Source organism: Equus przewalskii, chromosome 13 (genome assembly GCF_037783145.1).
Source record: "Equus przewalskii isolate Varuska chromosome 13, EquPr2, whole genome shotgun sequence".
In the NCBI taxonomy this organism is placed as follows: domain Eukaryota; kingdom Metazoa; phylum Chordata; class Mammalia; order Perissodactyla; family Equidae; genus Equus; species Equus przewalskii.
In genome coordinates, this window is record NC_091843.1 from 1,688,082 (window position 1) to 1,705,459 (window position 17,378).

At 49.6% G+C, this 17,378-nt stretch overlaps 1 protein-coding gene and 1 long non-coding RNA gene across 4 annotated transcripts; one reads left to right on the forward strand and one right to left on the reverse strand.

The window, feature by feature from the left end:
* LOC139075228 (uncharacterized) lies at positions 1–2,112 on the reverse strand. The gene is made up of 2 exons (XR_011525390.1): positions 1,553–2,112; positions 1–123 (listed from the first exon to the last, which is right to left on the reverse strand). It is a non-coding gene; the product is annotated as an uncharacterized lncRNA (long non-coding RNA).
* MRNIP (MRN complex interacting protein) lies at positions 1,527–17,376 on the forward strand. Of its 3 annotated transcripts, none has more exons than XM_070570074.1 (7): positions 1,527–1,666; positions 4,998–5,057; positions 10,358–10,446; positions 13,237–13,312; positions 14,402–14,559; positions 15,231–15,306; positions 16,726–17,376. In XM_070570074.1, exons 2-7 carry the CDS (start codon positions 4,998–5,000, stop codon positions 17,209–17,211), a joined length of 945 nt encoding a protein of 314 aa, XP_070426175.1. In that variant the 5' UTR covers positions 1,527–1,666; the 3' UTR covers positions 17,212–17,376. The 3 variants fall into 3 exon arrangements, 2 of the variants coding, with proteins under 2 accessions (XP_070426175.1, XP_008532107.2); XM_008533885.2 differs by lacking the exon at positions 1,527–1,666 and adding an exon at positions 2,226–2,450; XR_011525387.1 differs by lacking the exon at positions 1,527–1,666 and adding an exon at positions 2,250–2,450 and having other exon boundaries at positions 14,402–14,642.
* The last annotated feature ends 2 nt before the right edge of the window (positions 17,377–17,378 follow it).

Genomic DNA, 17,378 nt, shown 5'->3' on the forward strand with positions numbered 1-17,378 from the left:
AGTTCCATGCTCCACTTCAGTGGCCCAGGTTAGATTCCCGCATTGGAACCACACCACCTGTCTGTCAAATGCCATGCTGTGCCAGTGGCTCACATAGAACTAAAAGGACTTGCAACTAGAGGGCTTTGGGGAGGGAAAAAAAAGAGAGGGAGAGGAAGATTAACAACAGCTGTTAGCTCAGAGTGACTCTTTCCCAGCAAAAAAAAAAGGCTTACATGTTTATTGCAGAAAGGAGGAAAAAATACAGAAAAGTAGAAAAACTGTTTTTCCTACTAGTCAGTATTTAAGACTACTACTGTTTTTTCTATATTTTATCTTTTTCAAAGTTGATCTCATAGTCTACATGAGATTTTTATTCTGCTCTTTTCATTAAGCATAAAACGTTTTTTGCAGAGGCCTTCTGCTTTCAGCCCCAATAACTCAAGTCTGTGGAACTAAAGACCTAAATGAGAACAGGCACTATTTATCCAGAGCTTGCTACAGAGAAGGAGGCCGCTGCCATCTGTTGTCTTTGGCAGAGGCTCAAGGGCAGGCAGAGGAGTGGGCATCCCTTACAGTAAAAACAAGGGACGGCTTCAGGTGTGCTGCTTAGAGCCTATTGGCAGAAGCTGAGGCTGCCTACCTAGATGTCTTCTGTTTGGGGAGCATAATTGGCTTTCTCTGATTGGTCCTGAGATGGAGGGAGGTGCAAAAATTAGGGAAGCTGACAGTCATTGGACAAGTCCTGGCTGCTCTGGAGGCTGTAGTTTGACTTGGTGGGAGGAGGGGCTGGCTGCTGTAGAGGCTGTCATATGTGGTTTGGTCTCTGTCCATTTGTATATACGGTCTCTCAAACATAATTTTTTTTTTTAAAGATTGACACCTGAGCTAACAACTGTTGCCAATCTCTTTTTTCTGCTTTATCTCACCACCCCCCCCCCAACCCCGTACATAGTTGTATATCTTAGTTGCAGGTCCTTCTTAGTTGTGGGATATGGGACACCGCCTCAACGTGGCCTGAGGAGCGGTCCCATGTCCGCGCCCAGGATCCGAACCCTGGGCCGCCGCAGCGGAGCGCGCGAACTTAACCACTCGGCCACGGAGCCGGCCCCCTCAAACAATTTTTTAAGCTAATTTGTTTTTTTCTAATATATGCTACTGTGCAAAGTTTGGAAAATGTAAAAAATTTAAAATCATCCATAACCCTAACTCCCTACACCTGGAAATAAATGTCTGGCTTTACATAACTGAAATGCACACTTTTCTTGTAACCTCCTTGCTTCCCAACATACACATGCCGCCATTTTCACTTCAAACTCAGACTTTGAAATGAACCTGAATACTGATCCATGCCGTATTATCATAAACATTCTTTAGAACATTTATTTCCATTTTTTCCTCTTACATTTCAATGAAACTAGTGTATAAGTAATAAATCTGAGCGATCCAAGTTGCCAAATTGTTTTCCATAATGGTTTTCTCATTCTACCAGCATCATGTGAGAAGGGTTCCTCTCTCATCACATCCTCATCAGGACTGGATGTTATGATTTCCTTTTAACAAGATGGCTTACGTTGTCAGAACGAGTGAATGTCTTGGAGGACCGGCGTTAGGGTCCTAGGGCAGCTGCGACAGGAGTGCGATACTCCTCCCTGCTCAGAGTGGGACTTGCTCCTCCACTTCCTGAGTGAGTCGCGGTGTGGCTTGCGGGGTTTGGGGGGCAGTAAGAAGGACTGATTTTGTTTTCAGCCGCCTCCTGTCCGTCTCCGGGAAGCGTGGGCCTGGTGATACCTGTTTTCCCGGGATTCTCGGTTCTCCGGCCCTATGGGCTTGGACTCAGAGGTTAACTGACTGCTTCTGCCCAAAGCTTCTGCAAATTCCAACCACGGGGCCCAGGCAAGGGCCGGAGCAGGGAGGCGCCCACAGCTCCCTCTCTGCGACTTGGGGAAGCCGGAGGAAGGCGGTGGGCTGGAGGTTCTGCCCTTGCAACGGCAAAGTCCCCAGCGAGCCTAAGCGCAGACGCTGCCTTGGAAAGAGATGGGAACTGGCCGCGAGTTCGGACAGCGAGTCGGGGACCTGGCGGATGCTCGCAGCACAGGGAGAGCCTGGGCCCGGAAGGGGCCTCAGGCCGTCACCCGAGCGCACGCGCACGGGAGGCGGTGCGGGGGCGCTAGAGGAGCCCGAGCGCGTGCGGGCGGTGCCGGGCCGGGCCGAAGCGCAGGGCGCACGCGCACAGGAGGCGGCGCGGGGGTGGGGGGGTGGCGCGGGGCTGACTCGGGCCGAAGCGCAGGGCGCACGCGCACAGGAGGCGGCGCTGCAGGCGCTAGAGGAACCTCAGCGCGTGCGGCGCGGAGCCAGGCCGGACGGGAAAGTGGAGAACCCGCGCAGCGGCCACGGCGGCCGCAATGGCGCAGCCACAGCAGGCTCGGGTCCTGCGGTGCTGCAGCTGCCGCCTGTTCCAGGCGCACCAGGTGGGGCGGGCGGCGGCCTCCTCTCCTCCGGGCGCGGGGACGGCGGTCAGGGCTGGCGGGCGCCGTCTCCTGCGGTTGCGGGTGTACCTGGGGTCCGGACAAGTGACGACGGCTGTCCTGAGGACCAGGCTTTATTGATGTTGCTTCTCCATAACGCCGTTCTACGCTTTTTTCTTTTTTTGCTTGGTGGTTGTAAGATTCGTAGAAACCAGGGGTAATGGTTTCTGCGGAGGCGGCCTCGTGAGTTCCAGCAGGTAGTTGGGAAAACCAGGTGGAGGACAGCCTCTGTTATGCACGCGTAGCCCCGAAAGTGGCTCTTTCTTCGTTTAACTACAGGGGAGCTGACAGTTTTTAAAACTGAGACGGTACTGGGCTCCCCCTGCTGTCCCTCCCTGGCTCTGCCCGCACCTTTATCCGCGTGGTGAGGACGCCTGCTCCCTGAAGCGTAAACAGGAAAATCGGTATTTCTAAAAGGTGTTGCTTCCCTGACTTTCCAGTGCCAGATAGGGGATGTCACTTCTCCTCCTCTTTCCTAAATGGTATTCTGTCTCCCTGTTCTATGTCACCTAACGCGGCTGTCAGCGTCTCCGCTTCTGAGCATCCCCTCCTCCTCCTGGTTATCTGCCAGTCCTGTGCCCTGAAAAAGGATAGCATCAAATTTCTTTAAAATGTATGTTTAGAAGTCAGTAAGATGCTGAGTATGCGCCTGTGGCTTGCCGAGAGTTTGTAAAGGCTATTTTAGGGGCTTAGAAGCTGTTTTCACTTGTTTCATTTTTTGGTTCTAGGAGTTAAGAATAAGTGGGAATTATTTCCACTTTTAAGTTTACACATATATAAGGTTTGATGCTCTCGTGGTCGTTTTCAACTCTCTGAAAAGTGAAACCAAGGAGAAGAGAGTTAACAATTTAATCCAAGTCTGCTATGTACCAGGCGATTTCACACATCTCATTTAATTTCAGCAACCTCTGGATTAAATATCATTCCCATTTAACAGAGACAAGAATACTGAAGTCCAGAGAAATCAAGTGGTCTCTCCATCTAATAAGTGGCAGAGCCAAGGCTGTCCCATTGCAAAGATCCTGTTACACCATGCTACCTTTCTCCAGCCCCCTAGAGCTAGCCAGTTTCCAGTTACTGTGTCCTTCCAGACCTTTCTGTTTTTTTTAAATGCATTTCTTACTTGCATATGTACCCATAGAAGATAGACAGTATTTTTATGGTGTTGGAAGGTAGATACTGAGAAGTAGAATTACCAAATCTTAGGCTGTAACTACTTAAATCTGTAGATGCTGCTTGTCCTCCTTAGACTCCTTCTGGGTACTTCCCCAAAAGCCCTGATGATTTTTGTATTAGGGTCATATTAATCATACGGATTTTATGAATCAACCTATACATCTTTATGATGTTAATCATGCTATTTGGGCCAGCTCTGTGGCCTAATGGTTAAGTTCGGTTCGTCAGCCCAGGTTCATGAGTTTGGGTCCTGGGCACAGACCTGCACCACTTGTTGGCCATGCTGTGGCAGTGACCCACACTCAGAATAGAGGAAGATTGGCAATGATGTTAGCTCAGGGCAAATCTTCCTCAGGGGGAAAAAAAAATCATGCTGTTTCATTCCATTTCTCAAAGCAAATTTGGTACCCCTTGATAACATTTTCTTTGTTGCTATTATAAAATGGACTCTTCTTCCATTATCTCTTCTAACTAGATGTTTGCTTATATTAAGGCTGTATTAGGGCCAGCCCCAGTGGTCTAGTGGTCAAGTTTGGTGCCCTCCCCTTTGGTGGCCCAGGTTCCTGGGTGTGGACCTACACCACTTGTCTGTGAGTGGCCACAGTGTGGCAGTGGCTCACACACTAAAAGAGGAAGATTGGCAGCAGAAGTTAGCTCAGGGCCAGTGTTCCTCAGCAAAAACATAAGTTTTTGAAAAGGCTGTATTAATTTTTGAAGATATATTAATTTTCTACCAAGCCCCTATATTAGGTTGTTTTACTGTTTTTAGTAGTTTTTCATTTGATTCTCTTGGGTTCCAGAAACAAAAGGCATCTATAAATGATGATAGCTTTTTTTTTCTCCTTTCCATTTTCATACCTCTTAGTATTTACTCTTTTACAATTCCACTGGCTTGTACGTGCAGAAAAAATGATAAATAATAGTGGGGACCCTGGCTTGTTCTTGACTTTCATGGGAATGCTGACAGTGATTCTGCAGCTTTAGAGCTCAATGTAAGGCCTTTTATCATGTTAAAGAGAACCCATCCAGCCAGATTTATCGAGAATCCGATTAAGTTACGTTTCGGGATGACTTTTGAGAACCGTAGGTGGTACAGGTCTGCGATCTTCCGTGTGGGGTGCCAGTGTTCCCAGCGCCACCTATTAGATAATCTGTTCTTTCCTCACCTTGATAATATTCTGAATTTTTATGCGTATGTTTTGGTTTGTTTCTGGACTGTTTGTTCTTTTCCATTGACCTTTTTAAATTATTTCGGATCCAGTGCCACCTGTTTTAAGTAATTATCTAAGCTGTATTTCTGAAATTTCGTTGTAGATGAAGAAGAGTCTCAAATGGACATGCAAAGCCTGTGGGGAGAAGCAGGCGTTTTTGCGGGTGAGTCCTGGGAAATAGGGCGTCTAACGCCCCTGCCAGAAAGCAGGTGGGACCCAGCCCTGCTGAAGCATGTTTCTCACGGAGTCCCAGCATTCCACGATTGGGATCAAGTTCTGGAGAAACAGGGCTCCTGCTCTCTAGGTTGCTGTTCCTTCAGAAAGTAAAGGGAGGGAGCAGTACCTGGAAGGGTGCCTTCCTGTGTTGATTTAGGCAGCAAGGGATTACTGAGTACTTCTGTGTGCAGGCACAGCGGAAACAGTAGAAGGTAAGACCATTGTCATCTTTGCCCTCACAGGTTTGCTCGTGTGGAAGTGGAGGAGAAGCTCATCCACACACGTGTGCCTGTGCACATGCATGCACATGCACGTAATTTACAACTAGACTGAGCACAATGAAAGGACAGTGTAGGGGCCTGTCAGAAGATAACTGGAATCAGACCCAACCAGGGGTGGGTGGTCAGCTGTGGGTGGATGCAGGGGTGTGCGGGAGGGTGGGCTCAGGAGGCAGGGCAGTCAGGAGAGACATAGGGCTGTGTGCACTGAAGGGAGCAAGTTGTCAACGCTCTTATCTAGCTTGCTTTTTTCACCTAGCGTCACAGTTCAAGTCCACACCTGTTGACCTACCTGATCTCTTTAATACCACAAGTTGTCCTGCATCTTTTGCCTCTTTTAGCCCCTCTTTCACCTGCTTCAGCCCTTGATGCCACCTCTCCAGCCTCATCTCATCATTCTCCTCCTTCAGCCATAGGGCCTTTTCTGTCTTTTTTTTTTTTTATGAGGAAGATTGTTGCTGAGCTAACATCTATGCCAGTCTTCCTCTATTTTATGTGGGTTGCCACCACTGCATGGCTTGATGAGCTGTGCTTTGTGCGCATGGGATCTGAACCTGCGAACCCAGGGCCACTGAAGCAGAGTGTGTGAACTTAACCACTACGCCACCAGGCTGACCCCATAGGGCCTTCTCTTTCTGACCTTGAAGTAATCCGTAGCTGCTCCCTTCCTAGGGCCTTTGTGCTCATTGTTGAACAGGGCTTCTGCCGGCTCTTCTCCTCATCCTGATCGGAAATTCTGTTTGGGTGTGTTTACATGAGTGCTGTCCACGTCAGACTGTAAGCTCCATGAGAGCAGAGGCTCTGCCTGTTGTGTTTACTGAAAACACACATGGCGTGTAGCACAGGGCCTGTCAGATGGTAGGTGCTCGCTTGATAATAAATATTTGTTGAATGAGTCGTGCCCCGTTGCCCGCCGGTGGGCGTTAGTTGGTTTTGGTTTCCATGGTTCTGCACAGCTGCGCAGTGAAGCTTCTCACAAATGCCTCTTTCTTCACCTGACCGACTCTGCCCTTAGGACAAATTCCTTGAAGTCAAAGTGCTGTTTCAAAGGATATCTTTCAACCAAGGTTCTTTTAGTTGCAAATAATAGGGGAAAAAAAAAAAACCCTTCAGAATAGCTTCAGCAAAATAAAAAAACGTACAGACAAGGTAATGGGGTGTCTCGGGGGTCCAGGGGCAGAGCTTCCTCCTGGACTCGTTGAAGACCCAGCCCCGGGAACTGAAAAGCTGTCGACACACAGGCCTCATCTTTCCCTCCCACTCTCCCCTCGCATCTTCTCCTCCCTCTGCCTCATCTCCTTCCGTTCCTCCCTCTTCCCAGACATTCACAGTACATACTCTGCTCACAGACCACAGCATCTCCTTTCAAGCCAACTGAAATAGCTGAGTCCCGATTGTAAACTCCTGGGAAGAGCAGTCTGGGTGGCCTGGTTGACTCATGTCCACCTCTGGTCCAGTGGCTGGGGTGGCTGGGCGTGGGGATGAGCAGTTGCTGATGCTTGTTCTGAGATGGGCCTGGCTCCTGGTTTAGAGGTCAGGACGTGTTTCTAAATCCTCCTTGAGGAGGCTTTGCCTTCTTTCGGTGCCTCCATGCATGTGCACGGTAGATGACTTATGGTTGACTAGGCCACAGTAACAAACAGACACCACAGTTGCGGGGACTCAGCAAGATAGAAGTTGTTTCTCTTGCTCTTGTAACAGTCCTGGGAGGAAGCGAGGTGAGCAGGGCGGTTGTCCTTGGTGTGGTCATTCAGGGGCCAGGCTCCTGTCGTCGTGAGGTCCTGTTATTCCCTGAGGCTTGTCTCCTGCTGCCTCTAGCCACTGAAAGGGGCAAGAGCATGGAGGAGCTACCCGAGAGGCTTTTCGGGGCCAGGCCTGGCAGTGGCTCACATTCCACTGGAAGGAACCTAGTCTATGGCCACAGCTGACTGTAGGGAAGAGTGGAAAATGTAGTCTAGTGTGCACCAGATAAGACGAGAGAGCATGTTAGTACTCAGCCTGCGGTCTCTGCCACGCGGGGAACAGGTACGCTACTGGTTAGGCCAGAGGGAGCTTATCGGGCTTTTTAAACTTTGCGCTTCACCTTTCCTCTTCCTCTCCTCCCATTCTCACTTGAACTTACCCCAAATGGGATTTTACTCCTCACCAGTCCACTAAAATTGCTCATGTCAAAGTCAGCAGTGATCTCCATGTTGCTATAAACAGTGATCAGTTCTCAGTCCTCAAGTGTCTTGAGTGATTGGCAGTGTCTTTCAGAGTTTGTCACTTCCCCCTCCTTGAAGCATCCTCTTCACTTGAACTTCTAGCCATCCTGCTCCTGGTTTTCCTCCTTCCTTGCTGCCCGTGTCTCAGTCCTCTTTGTAGTTTTTCCCCATCTGCCCAATGTATAGACATCAGAGTGCTCTGGAACTTGTTTTTTCTGACCTCTTCTCTAGCTACGCTCATTCCCTTAGTATCTGAAGTGAGCTCATCTGACAGCTCTGGACCGTCTGTCTCAGACCCCAGGCCTGCCCCTGAACTAGTGTGTGCTACCACCCACTTGGCTGCTACTGATTATCCAACAGGCCTCCCAAAACTAGTATGTCCACAGCGGAAGCCCTCACCTCACCCCCCAACTTGCTCTCCCATAGTCCTCCCCATCTCTTAAGTGCCAAGTCCCTCTTTCTAGTTGTTTGGGATAAAAACCTTGAAGTCCTCCGTGACCCCTCTTTTTCTTTCACTCTCTGCATCCAGTCCCTCAGCACGTTTAGTCGGCTCTGCCTTCACACTATGCCCAGGCTATGCCCGCTTGTTACGACAGGGCTCTGAGCTGCCGCATTTGCAGCAGCCTCCCGCTGGGCCACCTGTTTCTGCCATACAGTCTGCTTTCAGCAGCGCAGCCGAAGGGGCCTTTTGAGACATAGGCTGGGCCGTGTCTCGCACTCAGACCTTCCAGGTTAGAGGAGTATCTGTGGTCCTACACACAGGGCTGGGTTTGGGGGAGCCCAGTGCACAATGAAAATGTAGAGCTTCTTGTTCCAAAGCAGAAAAAAGTACCGTTAAAGGTACTAAAATATTAAGCTTTTCTTTCATGGTCTCTCAACTTTTCATGGTCTTTTATTTACTACTTGATGTCTTTCTATATAAAGAAAAACTAACATTTTAAATTATTGGCATGAATTTTACCATTTATATTGTGCAACACTCGTTTTAAATGCAAAGAGCATTTAGAACATACGCAGAATTTATACAGAATAACATAAGAGCATGCAGGGTATGTGCAGAATTTATACAGAATAATATAAGAGCATTTAGAACATGCAGAATTTATATGGAATAATATAAGAGCATTTAGAACATGCAGAATTTATATGGAATAGTAAAAGCATTTAGAACACGTGCAGAATCATGAAAATTGCACAGGTGGTATTTTGCAGTTCCACATGGCTGCGTGTTTCATTCTTACTGGTACAGTGGAAGTGCTGCCCAATATTAACTCAGCTGTGTTCACTTCGCTTATTGGTACACACATTCTTCCCACTCTGCCTTCAGCTCACTGATAAGTAAGGAAGGACTGAGAGGAACTGTGGGCTGCCGTAGCTTTCCCTCCCTTCTGTGTCATCATTTTCAGCATAGGAGATTGGCTATTTCAGGGAAGTAACAGGAGTAGGAAAAGATATGATAGCGTTCTGTGGTTGTTCATGCCTTTTAGAACACCCTTGCCTTTTTTCTACATTTGAAGCAAATTCTGGTTCCAGTGGAAAGCCTAGCCTCTCAGACTGTGGGGCCCCCCCACCACGTACTCAGGCATAGACAACACACACTTAACGTCTACACTCAGAGTTTCACTCAACTCTCACGCATTGTGAGTCCACTGGAATTCTGTGCTCCAGGGGCACTGAGCATACTGAAGCAAATGGGGTGGCAAGGAGCAGTGGACACGTGTAGCATGCGTTTCTCCTCTGCTCACAGGCGTGCTCCATTGTCCCATCGTACTTCACTCACACAGCACAAGTTCTAAGATAAGATTATTAAGAATTGCAAGATGGCGACAGCAGAGCAGGTTTCATGCCCACGAAGCTGACTCTGCCGATAGCAGGGCCTACGCTTTCAAAATTCATCTCCTGCCATCTTCCCCCTAGACCACTCAGTTCCAGCCGCATGGCCTCCTCACTGTGCCTGCAGAGTGCCAGGCTGGGGTCTTTGCCCTCATCCTCGTCCCGTGACTTCTGATGTCCTCCCCCCAGGTATCCACAGGGCCCCTCCCCCATAGCTCCTATTTTGTGCTCAGATGTCACGTTCTCAGTGACCCAGACCTTCACCACCTTGAGCCCCCTGTGTAAAGTTGTCTGTCCTGGCCCCACTCCAGCCCACCCCTTCCATCGCCTTCTCTTCCTCGCTAGCACTTCCCCCTCTGATGGCCAGGCAGTTGACTGAGGCGTCTGCTGTCTGTCTCCTCACTAGAGTGTGAGCTCGTGACGGCAGGGACTCTTGGCCACTCCTGTGTTGTACACTCCTTACCTGGTCCGGGGCCTGGCCCACAATAGGTGCTCAATAAGTATTTATTAAAAAAGGAGTAACTGTTAAGTGAAAAGAAGTACCTCACTTTATTTTCTGTTCCTTTGATTATCAGCGAGGGTCAAGTGTCATTTCATATGTTTATTGGCAGTTTGTGTTACCTCTCTTCTGAGTTTCTTATTTGTGCTCACTGACCACTCCGTGTGGGGTTCTGGGTTGAGCTGGCTTGATGTGTGGAGTTCAGATGCTCGGAGGGCAGCCAGCTAGACTGAAACTGTCGGTTCCTGAGACTGGTCATTTGTAAGTCACTCCAGACGCACCAGTCCGCTGTTAGGATTCCTGCCTGGTGCTTCAGGCATCTGTGGGCCTTGCAGAGTGCCCCTGTCCCCTCCCTGGGGAACATCTCTAATGGATCTGTTTCTCAGCATTCTCTCAACGCTTTTTAAACTTACTGTATTTTTTTGTTTCTCAGGCTTACGGTGAGGGCTCTGGTGCTGACTGTAGGCGCCATGTCCAAAAATTAAATCTGCTGCAGGGACAAGTTTCAGAGATGTCACTCAGGTACAGTTGTTTGAGAATGACACGGTTACCTTGCCTTGTTTTTATCTTGAGTAGACACTGAAAGTGTACGGTGGAGAAGTCCCTTAGATCTCCATGTCTTACAATTTGGACAGTCTTCCAACTGAAAATGACTAAAAATACCAACTACAATATTTCAGATACACTGATGAAATGATAGGAAAGTAGATAATTATCAGAAGTCAAAAATGAAGCAGAAGCCCAAATCCAGAGAGTCAGCAGCTGGCTGTTGGGGGCATGGGCGGCTGGAGCTCTGGGCTTCCATTTGGACAGCTGGGAGGATGCGGGAGACAGAGACGCGGCCTGGGGCCTGTCCAGCACGGGGGTCAGTCAGAGACACTGTGTAAAGCTGAGTCTCCAAAGAACTCCACCATCAGTGTGCCAATGAGCTAGAAGTGCACCCCTTCTGCAGGGAGCCTGCCTGTGTCACCTTGGCACTGGCTGAGGAGGATGCCGACTGAAAGAGAGAGTCTAGGTGACATTAGTGACAGAATTTATTCAGTATCAGCGTGAGGAGTTCGAGCCCCAGGAAAACAGTCCAACAGAGCACTCTGACGGAACTGCTCTGAGGGGTGTGAGTTTAAGCGCAGCTTATATCTCTCTCACAAAACAGCGAATGTGCAGGGAGGAAGAAGAGAAAAAAACTTACAGCTAGATTTCATATATGTCAAAAAAGGCCCAGGGTTCGCCAGTGCGGATCCGGGCTGCGGACATGGCACCACTTGGCAAACCATGCTGTGGTAGGCGTCCCACGTATACAGCAGAGGAAGATGGGCATGGATGTTAGCTCAGGGCCAGTCTTCCTCAGCAAAAAAGAGGAGGATTGGCAGTAGTTAGCTCAAAACAAACAAAACAAAAAAACTATAAAGCATTGCTGAAATTAAAGATCTAAATTAATGAAGAGAGACAGCATGTTCATGAACTGGAAAATTCAATATTGTTACGATGTCAGATCATCCTAAATTGATCTGTAGAGGCGACCTAATCCCAGTCAAAATTCCAACGGGCTTTTTTTTTTTTTTTTTTTAAGAAATTGACAAACTGATTGTAAAATTTATATAGAAATGCAAGGGACCTAGAATTGCTGAAACAATTTTGATAAGAAGAACAAAGTCAGAGGACTTCTACCGCTGACCGCAAGATTTACAGCAATCGGGACACTGTGATACTGATGAAAGGCTAGACATACAGACACTTCAGAAGGTGAATGGATAACAAGCTGTGGTGTATTCATACAATGGAATGCTATAACAGAAACACCGTGGGCAAATCTCAGAAACACTGCTAAAGCCAGACACAAAAGACTGCACACCGCAGGGATGGCTGGCTTTCTGGAGAGGGAGGAATTGCCTGCAGAGGTATATAAGGAAATTTGGGGGGGTTGAAAATTTTCTGTATCTTGTCAATTATATCAATAATAAATTTTTTTCTTTCTATACCTTGATTGGGGTGATAGTTTCAAAGGTATAATTTATCAAAATGTATCAATTTATCATCTAACTGTACATTTTAGTGTGTATTATTTATACCGCAATAAGTTAATTTCAAAAGTTAGAAAAATCTGCCCTTAGACACAACAACATAATGAAATTGCAGAACACAGAAGACAAAGGGAAGAGCTGAAGAGTAGCTGGAGAGATGACCTAAAAAGGAATAGTGGAGCCAGCTTCTCAATGGTAACATTGGAAGCGAGAGGACACACTAGTGTCTTCAGAGTGCCCAGGGGTCCTCTGGTTCATGGGGCTCCTGAACCAGACAGGTGAGCGCAGCTCCAGCTGGGAGCTGTTAGGACGCTGCCCACCCGAAGGCTGGAGTAGCAACCGTGTGGCAGGATAGGAGTTGCGCGTGCGTGATCTCATTTCATCTTCATAATCACCCTATGAGGACCAATAGACTTCTTTTTCCAGATGAAGAAACTGAAGGAGAGCTGCCCATGTTTGGGAGAGGTTGGGGTTCTCCCAGTTCCCTAGAGCGTGCCAGTTCGATTGTGTGGTGCAGTAGGCCTGTCTGACATGAATGGACGTGACTTGGGCTCTAACCTCCAGCCCTCACACAGTAAATGTTTCACTGCCCATCCATCCCCACTCGCGGCTGCAGAGGCTCCGACTCCTCGCTCTTTATGTGGTGAGAGAGCCCTGCGGCCCCTGGGAGGCTGGGAAGTCACTGAGACACGTCAGGCTCAGTAAAACGCCTTCTCCCCTCCTGCAGTGGTGGAGATGTAAGCACTGTAAAGACTGTCATGTGGCCTGTGTAGTGGAGGCCTCTCCACCACTGACGGGAGCAGCTCTGTGCTTCCGGAGGCCAGCGGACATTCCTCTCTGTTCCAGGCCGTAAGCAGGGCATGTGCACACGTGTTATCTTATTTATCTTCACAATCAGCCATGCAGTATTATCCCCACTTGTGGATCAGGAATCTGGGATACAGCAATGAACCCAAAGTCCCACCGTCATAATGACAGCCAGTCACTGGCAAAGCCAGGATGCAAACTCTGGTCTCTGTGGGTTAAGAGTCTGCCTCTCTGCCCTGTGTCACTTTTCCTGTTGATGGAGGGCTCTGCCAGTCTCAGTCAGGGAACAAATGGTCCCTCTGTGCAGCCGCCTAAGCTGCTGGAAGATTACTGAACCACTTCAAAACAACAGGAGATCCCAAGATGCCCTGGAGAAGGGTTTTGATATCCATGGTCAAGTCCTTACATCCTGCTGTTCCCGTCTTCCCTGTCCTTGATCTTCCTGGTCATTTTCAAGAGAACCTATGTATAATCTTTCTCTAAGGTCTTTGGAAGAACCTGTAAATGCCGGTGAAGAGGAAAATGCAGGTCCTTGGCAGGCTGAGCACGCGAGGCTGCAGGTAAGCCAGCACCACCTGTCTTGGCTCAGCCACCTGGGCTGGCTTTTTGTCACAGGAGGGAGTTTCATTTGTTTTATTCAGCAAACACTTGCTGATGCCACCAAATGACAGGCACTTGGCTTAAAGCTATAGGGAACACAAAAATGAATAAAGCTGTCCCTTTTGTGAGGGTAGAAACAGCCACGTGTACAAATAATTACAATGCTCCATGAAAAGGGCTTGGAGAACTCTGAACTCGGCTTGCACTTCGCCTCCTGTGCTCCTCCCTTGTCCCACAGCGCTGGGCAAACTTCTGGTGGGGGAGGGGTGCTGTCGTGGAACGCCTGGGTCGTGTGTGCTCCACAGCCTGAGAGCCAGAAAGAGGTTCTGTATCTGTGCCTGGTGACGTAGGTGCTCCATCAGTGTGGGGGCGGTATCGGTCGGAGCTTGAGTGAGTAGGGGCTGCCGTTGGTGTGTGGAACACTGTGTCCTGCCGGGGCAGGGGCAATGGGAACAACTGTCAGACAGGCTCCCTGCCCACCTGAGGACAGAGCCCCACTGTCGCGCTCAGTCACACTGGGCGAGCCCTCTCCACATGCCCTTCAGATTGTTTCTGTAGACAGGGAATGCTCCTAAACACACCACTTTAACACGGGAGCTCTTGTTGCATGTCATTCTTCTGTGTTGCTATATGGTTTTCAATGATTGCCATTTTTAAAAGTTTCTACAGAATATAGTGGACATACCCATATTTATTCCCTTATCGGGCATTTAGGTTATTTCCAACCTTTTGCTACTATAAATATTTGTTGTTATTTATAACACTCTGATGAGCATATTTGTGCTTCTGTCTTCCTTTGGAACCACTGGGCCAGAGAGCGTGGACATTTGCAAAGTTCTTGATAAGCTGTGCCCAACAGCTTTTGCACAGCCTGTGCCAGGGTGCCAGTGGTGTCTCAGGACATCTGTCTCTCTGTTGCCCTCCAGCCAAATGCCTCTCCTGGTGACGGGAGACATGGGTCCTGAGACCCTCGGGCCTCAGAGTTGGGCTGGGGATTTTCAGTAAAAGTGCCTGCTTTCCAACTCTGAAATAAACACCCCATCCTGTAGGGAAAGCCGCAGCCCTCAGAGAAGGGCTGGATGAAGAAGGATCTGGAAGGGGCCTCCAAAGGACTGCGGCTGGAAGGAGGAGTGGGTTTCAGCCGACAGCCCCAGGCCAAGACGGAGGAGCCAGAGCCCCCCTTCAGGACAGGCCTGCCAAGGAAAAGGTGCCAGCCCTTGCCCCGCTCCCGGTGACTCACGGATGGGCGCTGATGATCGGCTTCTAATGGGCAGCAACGTGGCAACGTGGGTGAGCTAGTGGGTGCCGTCACCACCAGGCGCTACTGGCCAGGCGCTGCTCTGCAGGGGTCGGGCCGGGCAGGACCCAGCGTGGGTGCCTTTTCGATGTTCAGGTAGTGCTGCCTAGCCGATGGCACTGATCTCGGGAGGAATTTATTTTGTGGGCAGGGCTGAGAAAGTGACATACGGCTCAAGTAGCCACTGTGGCTGGGAGCTTTCAGCCTAGAGCAGGAAAGACTTGTATAGGTTTCTTCTGCAGACGTACTGTGCGTTTCTGTGAGGTTTTTGAGACTGCCTTATCCAGGTCTTTGGTGGCTTTTATGGGGCAGGCGCTATTGGGAGGTAGGTTCCAGTTCAAAATAGGAACTTTCTAATAACTACAAGCTGTGGAGCAGAGTGGACCGCCTTGTATGTAGGTGGGCAGCCTGTTACTGTCTGGAGGGGACCAGCGGTACGAGCTGAGCCAGGCACCTGGGAAACTGTAAGGAAGACAAGGTCCTCACCTGTGTTGGGTGTCAGACCAGATGACCATGGAGTCAGGATCTGGCCGCTGTGCAGTGATAGGACTGGATTCTTGACAGCACTTTCTCTCTGCCAGGAAATGGAGCCAGAGCACGGTTCAGCTTCCTGACGGCCAGGACTCAGGCAACTCTGAGCTCACCTTGGAGCCCCAGGTCAGTGATTGAAGACAGCATTTCTCTTCTGGTCCCAGTGACCATTGGGCACACACAGGATTTTTTAACACCCAGATGTCTTGTCTTCTCTGTCCGAAGCCAGCTCCTTTCTCTGGCCTGTGGCCTGTTTCCCTGCCACACTCATCCTCTCGGTAGTGTTAACTTCTGGTCAAAGGGGTGTCTTGATGCCCTGGCGGCAGCCCAGGTTGACCAGGAGGGCTTTTCTGAGTCAGGACTGCTCTCTCCGTTCCGCATAGAGTGGAGCTCTTTGTCAGACTGTCGCATGGGACCTGCCTTGGCTTTCTGAGCAACTGTGTCATCCTCCCCTTCACTCACCCACATGCATTCTTTTGCACTTGAGACACTCTCTTCACCTAGGATCTGGAGTTGTTCCTGATGCTTCAGACCCACCGCACTTCCAAGGCCACAGAATGCTTTCCACTGTCATGGGAGCTGCCAGCACTGAGGCAGAGGAACTCAGCTGGGTGTCAGTCACTGCTACCCCCCAACATAGGCCATGGTGGGGAGGTCAAACTTTGGTGTTGCCACCAACTAGCTGTGTAAAGATGTGGCCCTGAGTCTCCAAATGCTAGAATAATGATAATGACAGTTACTGAGTCTACCATATGCCCGTCCCTGAGCTCAGCATTTCCACTGCGTTATCATGTTCAGTGCTCAACACAGGACTGTTTTGTTTTGAAGATGAGGGACCAAGGCTGGCAGAGTGGTTCAGTGAGGTCACAGTCAGTCAGTGGCAGCGACACTTCCACATTGCCTGGGGCTGCTGATGCAGGATCCCACCTCTCATTGCTTTCAAATCCCTTTGTAGGCAGTGAAACCCAATTTTCATGCATCGTTGGTTCCTCAAGTGGAAGGGAGAAGCCAGGACCCAGCATTATTGTTGGATCCCACAGGTGCCTTTGTGCAGCCACTCCCAGTTTCGAAACCCTCAACACAGTTCTGCAGAGACTTTCCCCATCCGACTGGCACTGAGCAGGCAGGATGGAGTGTCTCCATCCCCTCCCAGATGGTCTCTAGGGCCCTTCTTGCTTGCACTGCCTCACAAGCGCCCTCTTCCCTGATCCTAAGGTCCCCATGAGATGATCGCCTGATTGCATGAGAGTATCTTGCATTTTTGGTAAGCCTGGTCAATAGAATTGAGCAGAGGATTTGGGGTGAGGTTGAGGGCATTAATTTGCTTTGCTAAATCTCAAAATCAAAGCACGTCCCTAGCCTGCCAGCCTGAGGACTAGCTAGTAAGTAGAGGATGGAGCAGAAAATGTCAGAATCCTGAGGCAGAGATGAGGATGTGGCAGTGGAGGCAAGAGGACCCTTCTCTTCCTGTCCCTCAGTCCCGCTGGGCAGGGGGCACTTATTCTGAATGGAGGCTATGGCCATCTGCTGTCGTTTCCATTTCAGGGCCGCGTGGGCCTGGCAGGGAACATCAAAGAAAGAAGCAGTCACGAGGACTGGGACACCAGGGAGCTCACTGTTCCTCAGGGGGCACCATCACATCCTGCCCAGCAGCTCAGGCCCGTGTCTTCTAAGTGGGAACGATTTCTTCTGCCACCTGGAAGCAGCTCACACGTGGACATGGAGCCCCCAACACCCCTGCACAGAGGCCTCAGGCCAGCTGAGCCAACACAGGCTGAGCAGGGGACCCTCAGGACCCAGACCCCAAGAGAAAGGCTCCTCAGCAGGTCCCCCGGTGCACCCCAGCTTCCTGAGGCCACACACACTCTCACATCTGGGCCCAAGAGGCCCTGTGGGAAGGCCCCTGAGCAGTTGTGGGGCACAGCACATCGGGCAGAGGGTGGGCCCTCAGTCAGAGGGACACAGGAGCCCCCACTCATGCATCTATGTGACCTCTTTAAAACCGGTGAGGACTTTGATGATGATCTGTGAACCAAGACTAGTATATTGTAAATTTAGACACATTTGTTAAATGAGCCCTTCGCCACTAGACCGTATGCCACTGGAAATAGGGCTCCCTAAGTTGCTTTTAAATAGGACTGAGGATGATTTATGGGAACTACCGAGAACTGACAATAAAAATCACTATCAAACAGATC

What these genes read in the sequence shown, in the direction of transcription:
- MRNIP (XM_008533885.2), top strand. Translation starts at nt 2,385, where the DNA reads ATGGCGCAGCCACAGCAGGCTCGGGTCCTGCGGTGCTGCAGCTGCCGC. An exon ending in AGAAGCAGGCGTTTTTGCGG is followed by an intron (nt 5,058 to 10,357) that starts GTGAGTCCTGGG and finishes TTTGTTTCTCAG; the next exon opens with GCTTACGGTGAGGGCTCTGG. An exon ending in ACAGGCCTGCCAAGGAAAAG is followed by an intron (nt 14,560 to 15,230) that starts GTGCCAGCCCTT and finishes TCTCTCTGCCAG; the next exon opens with GAAATGGAGCCAGAGCACGG.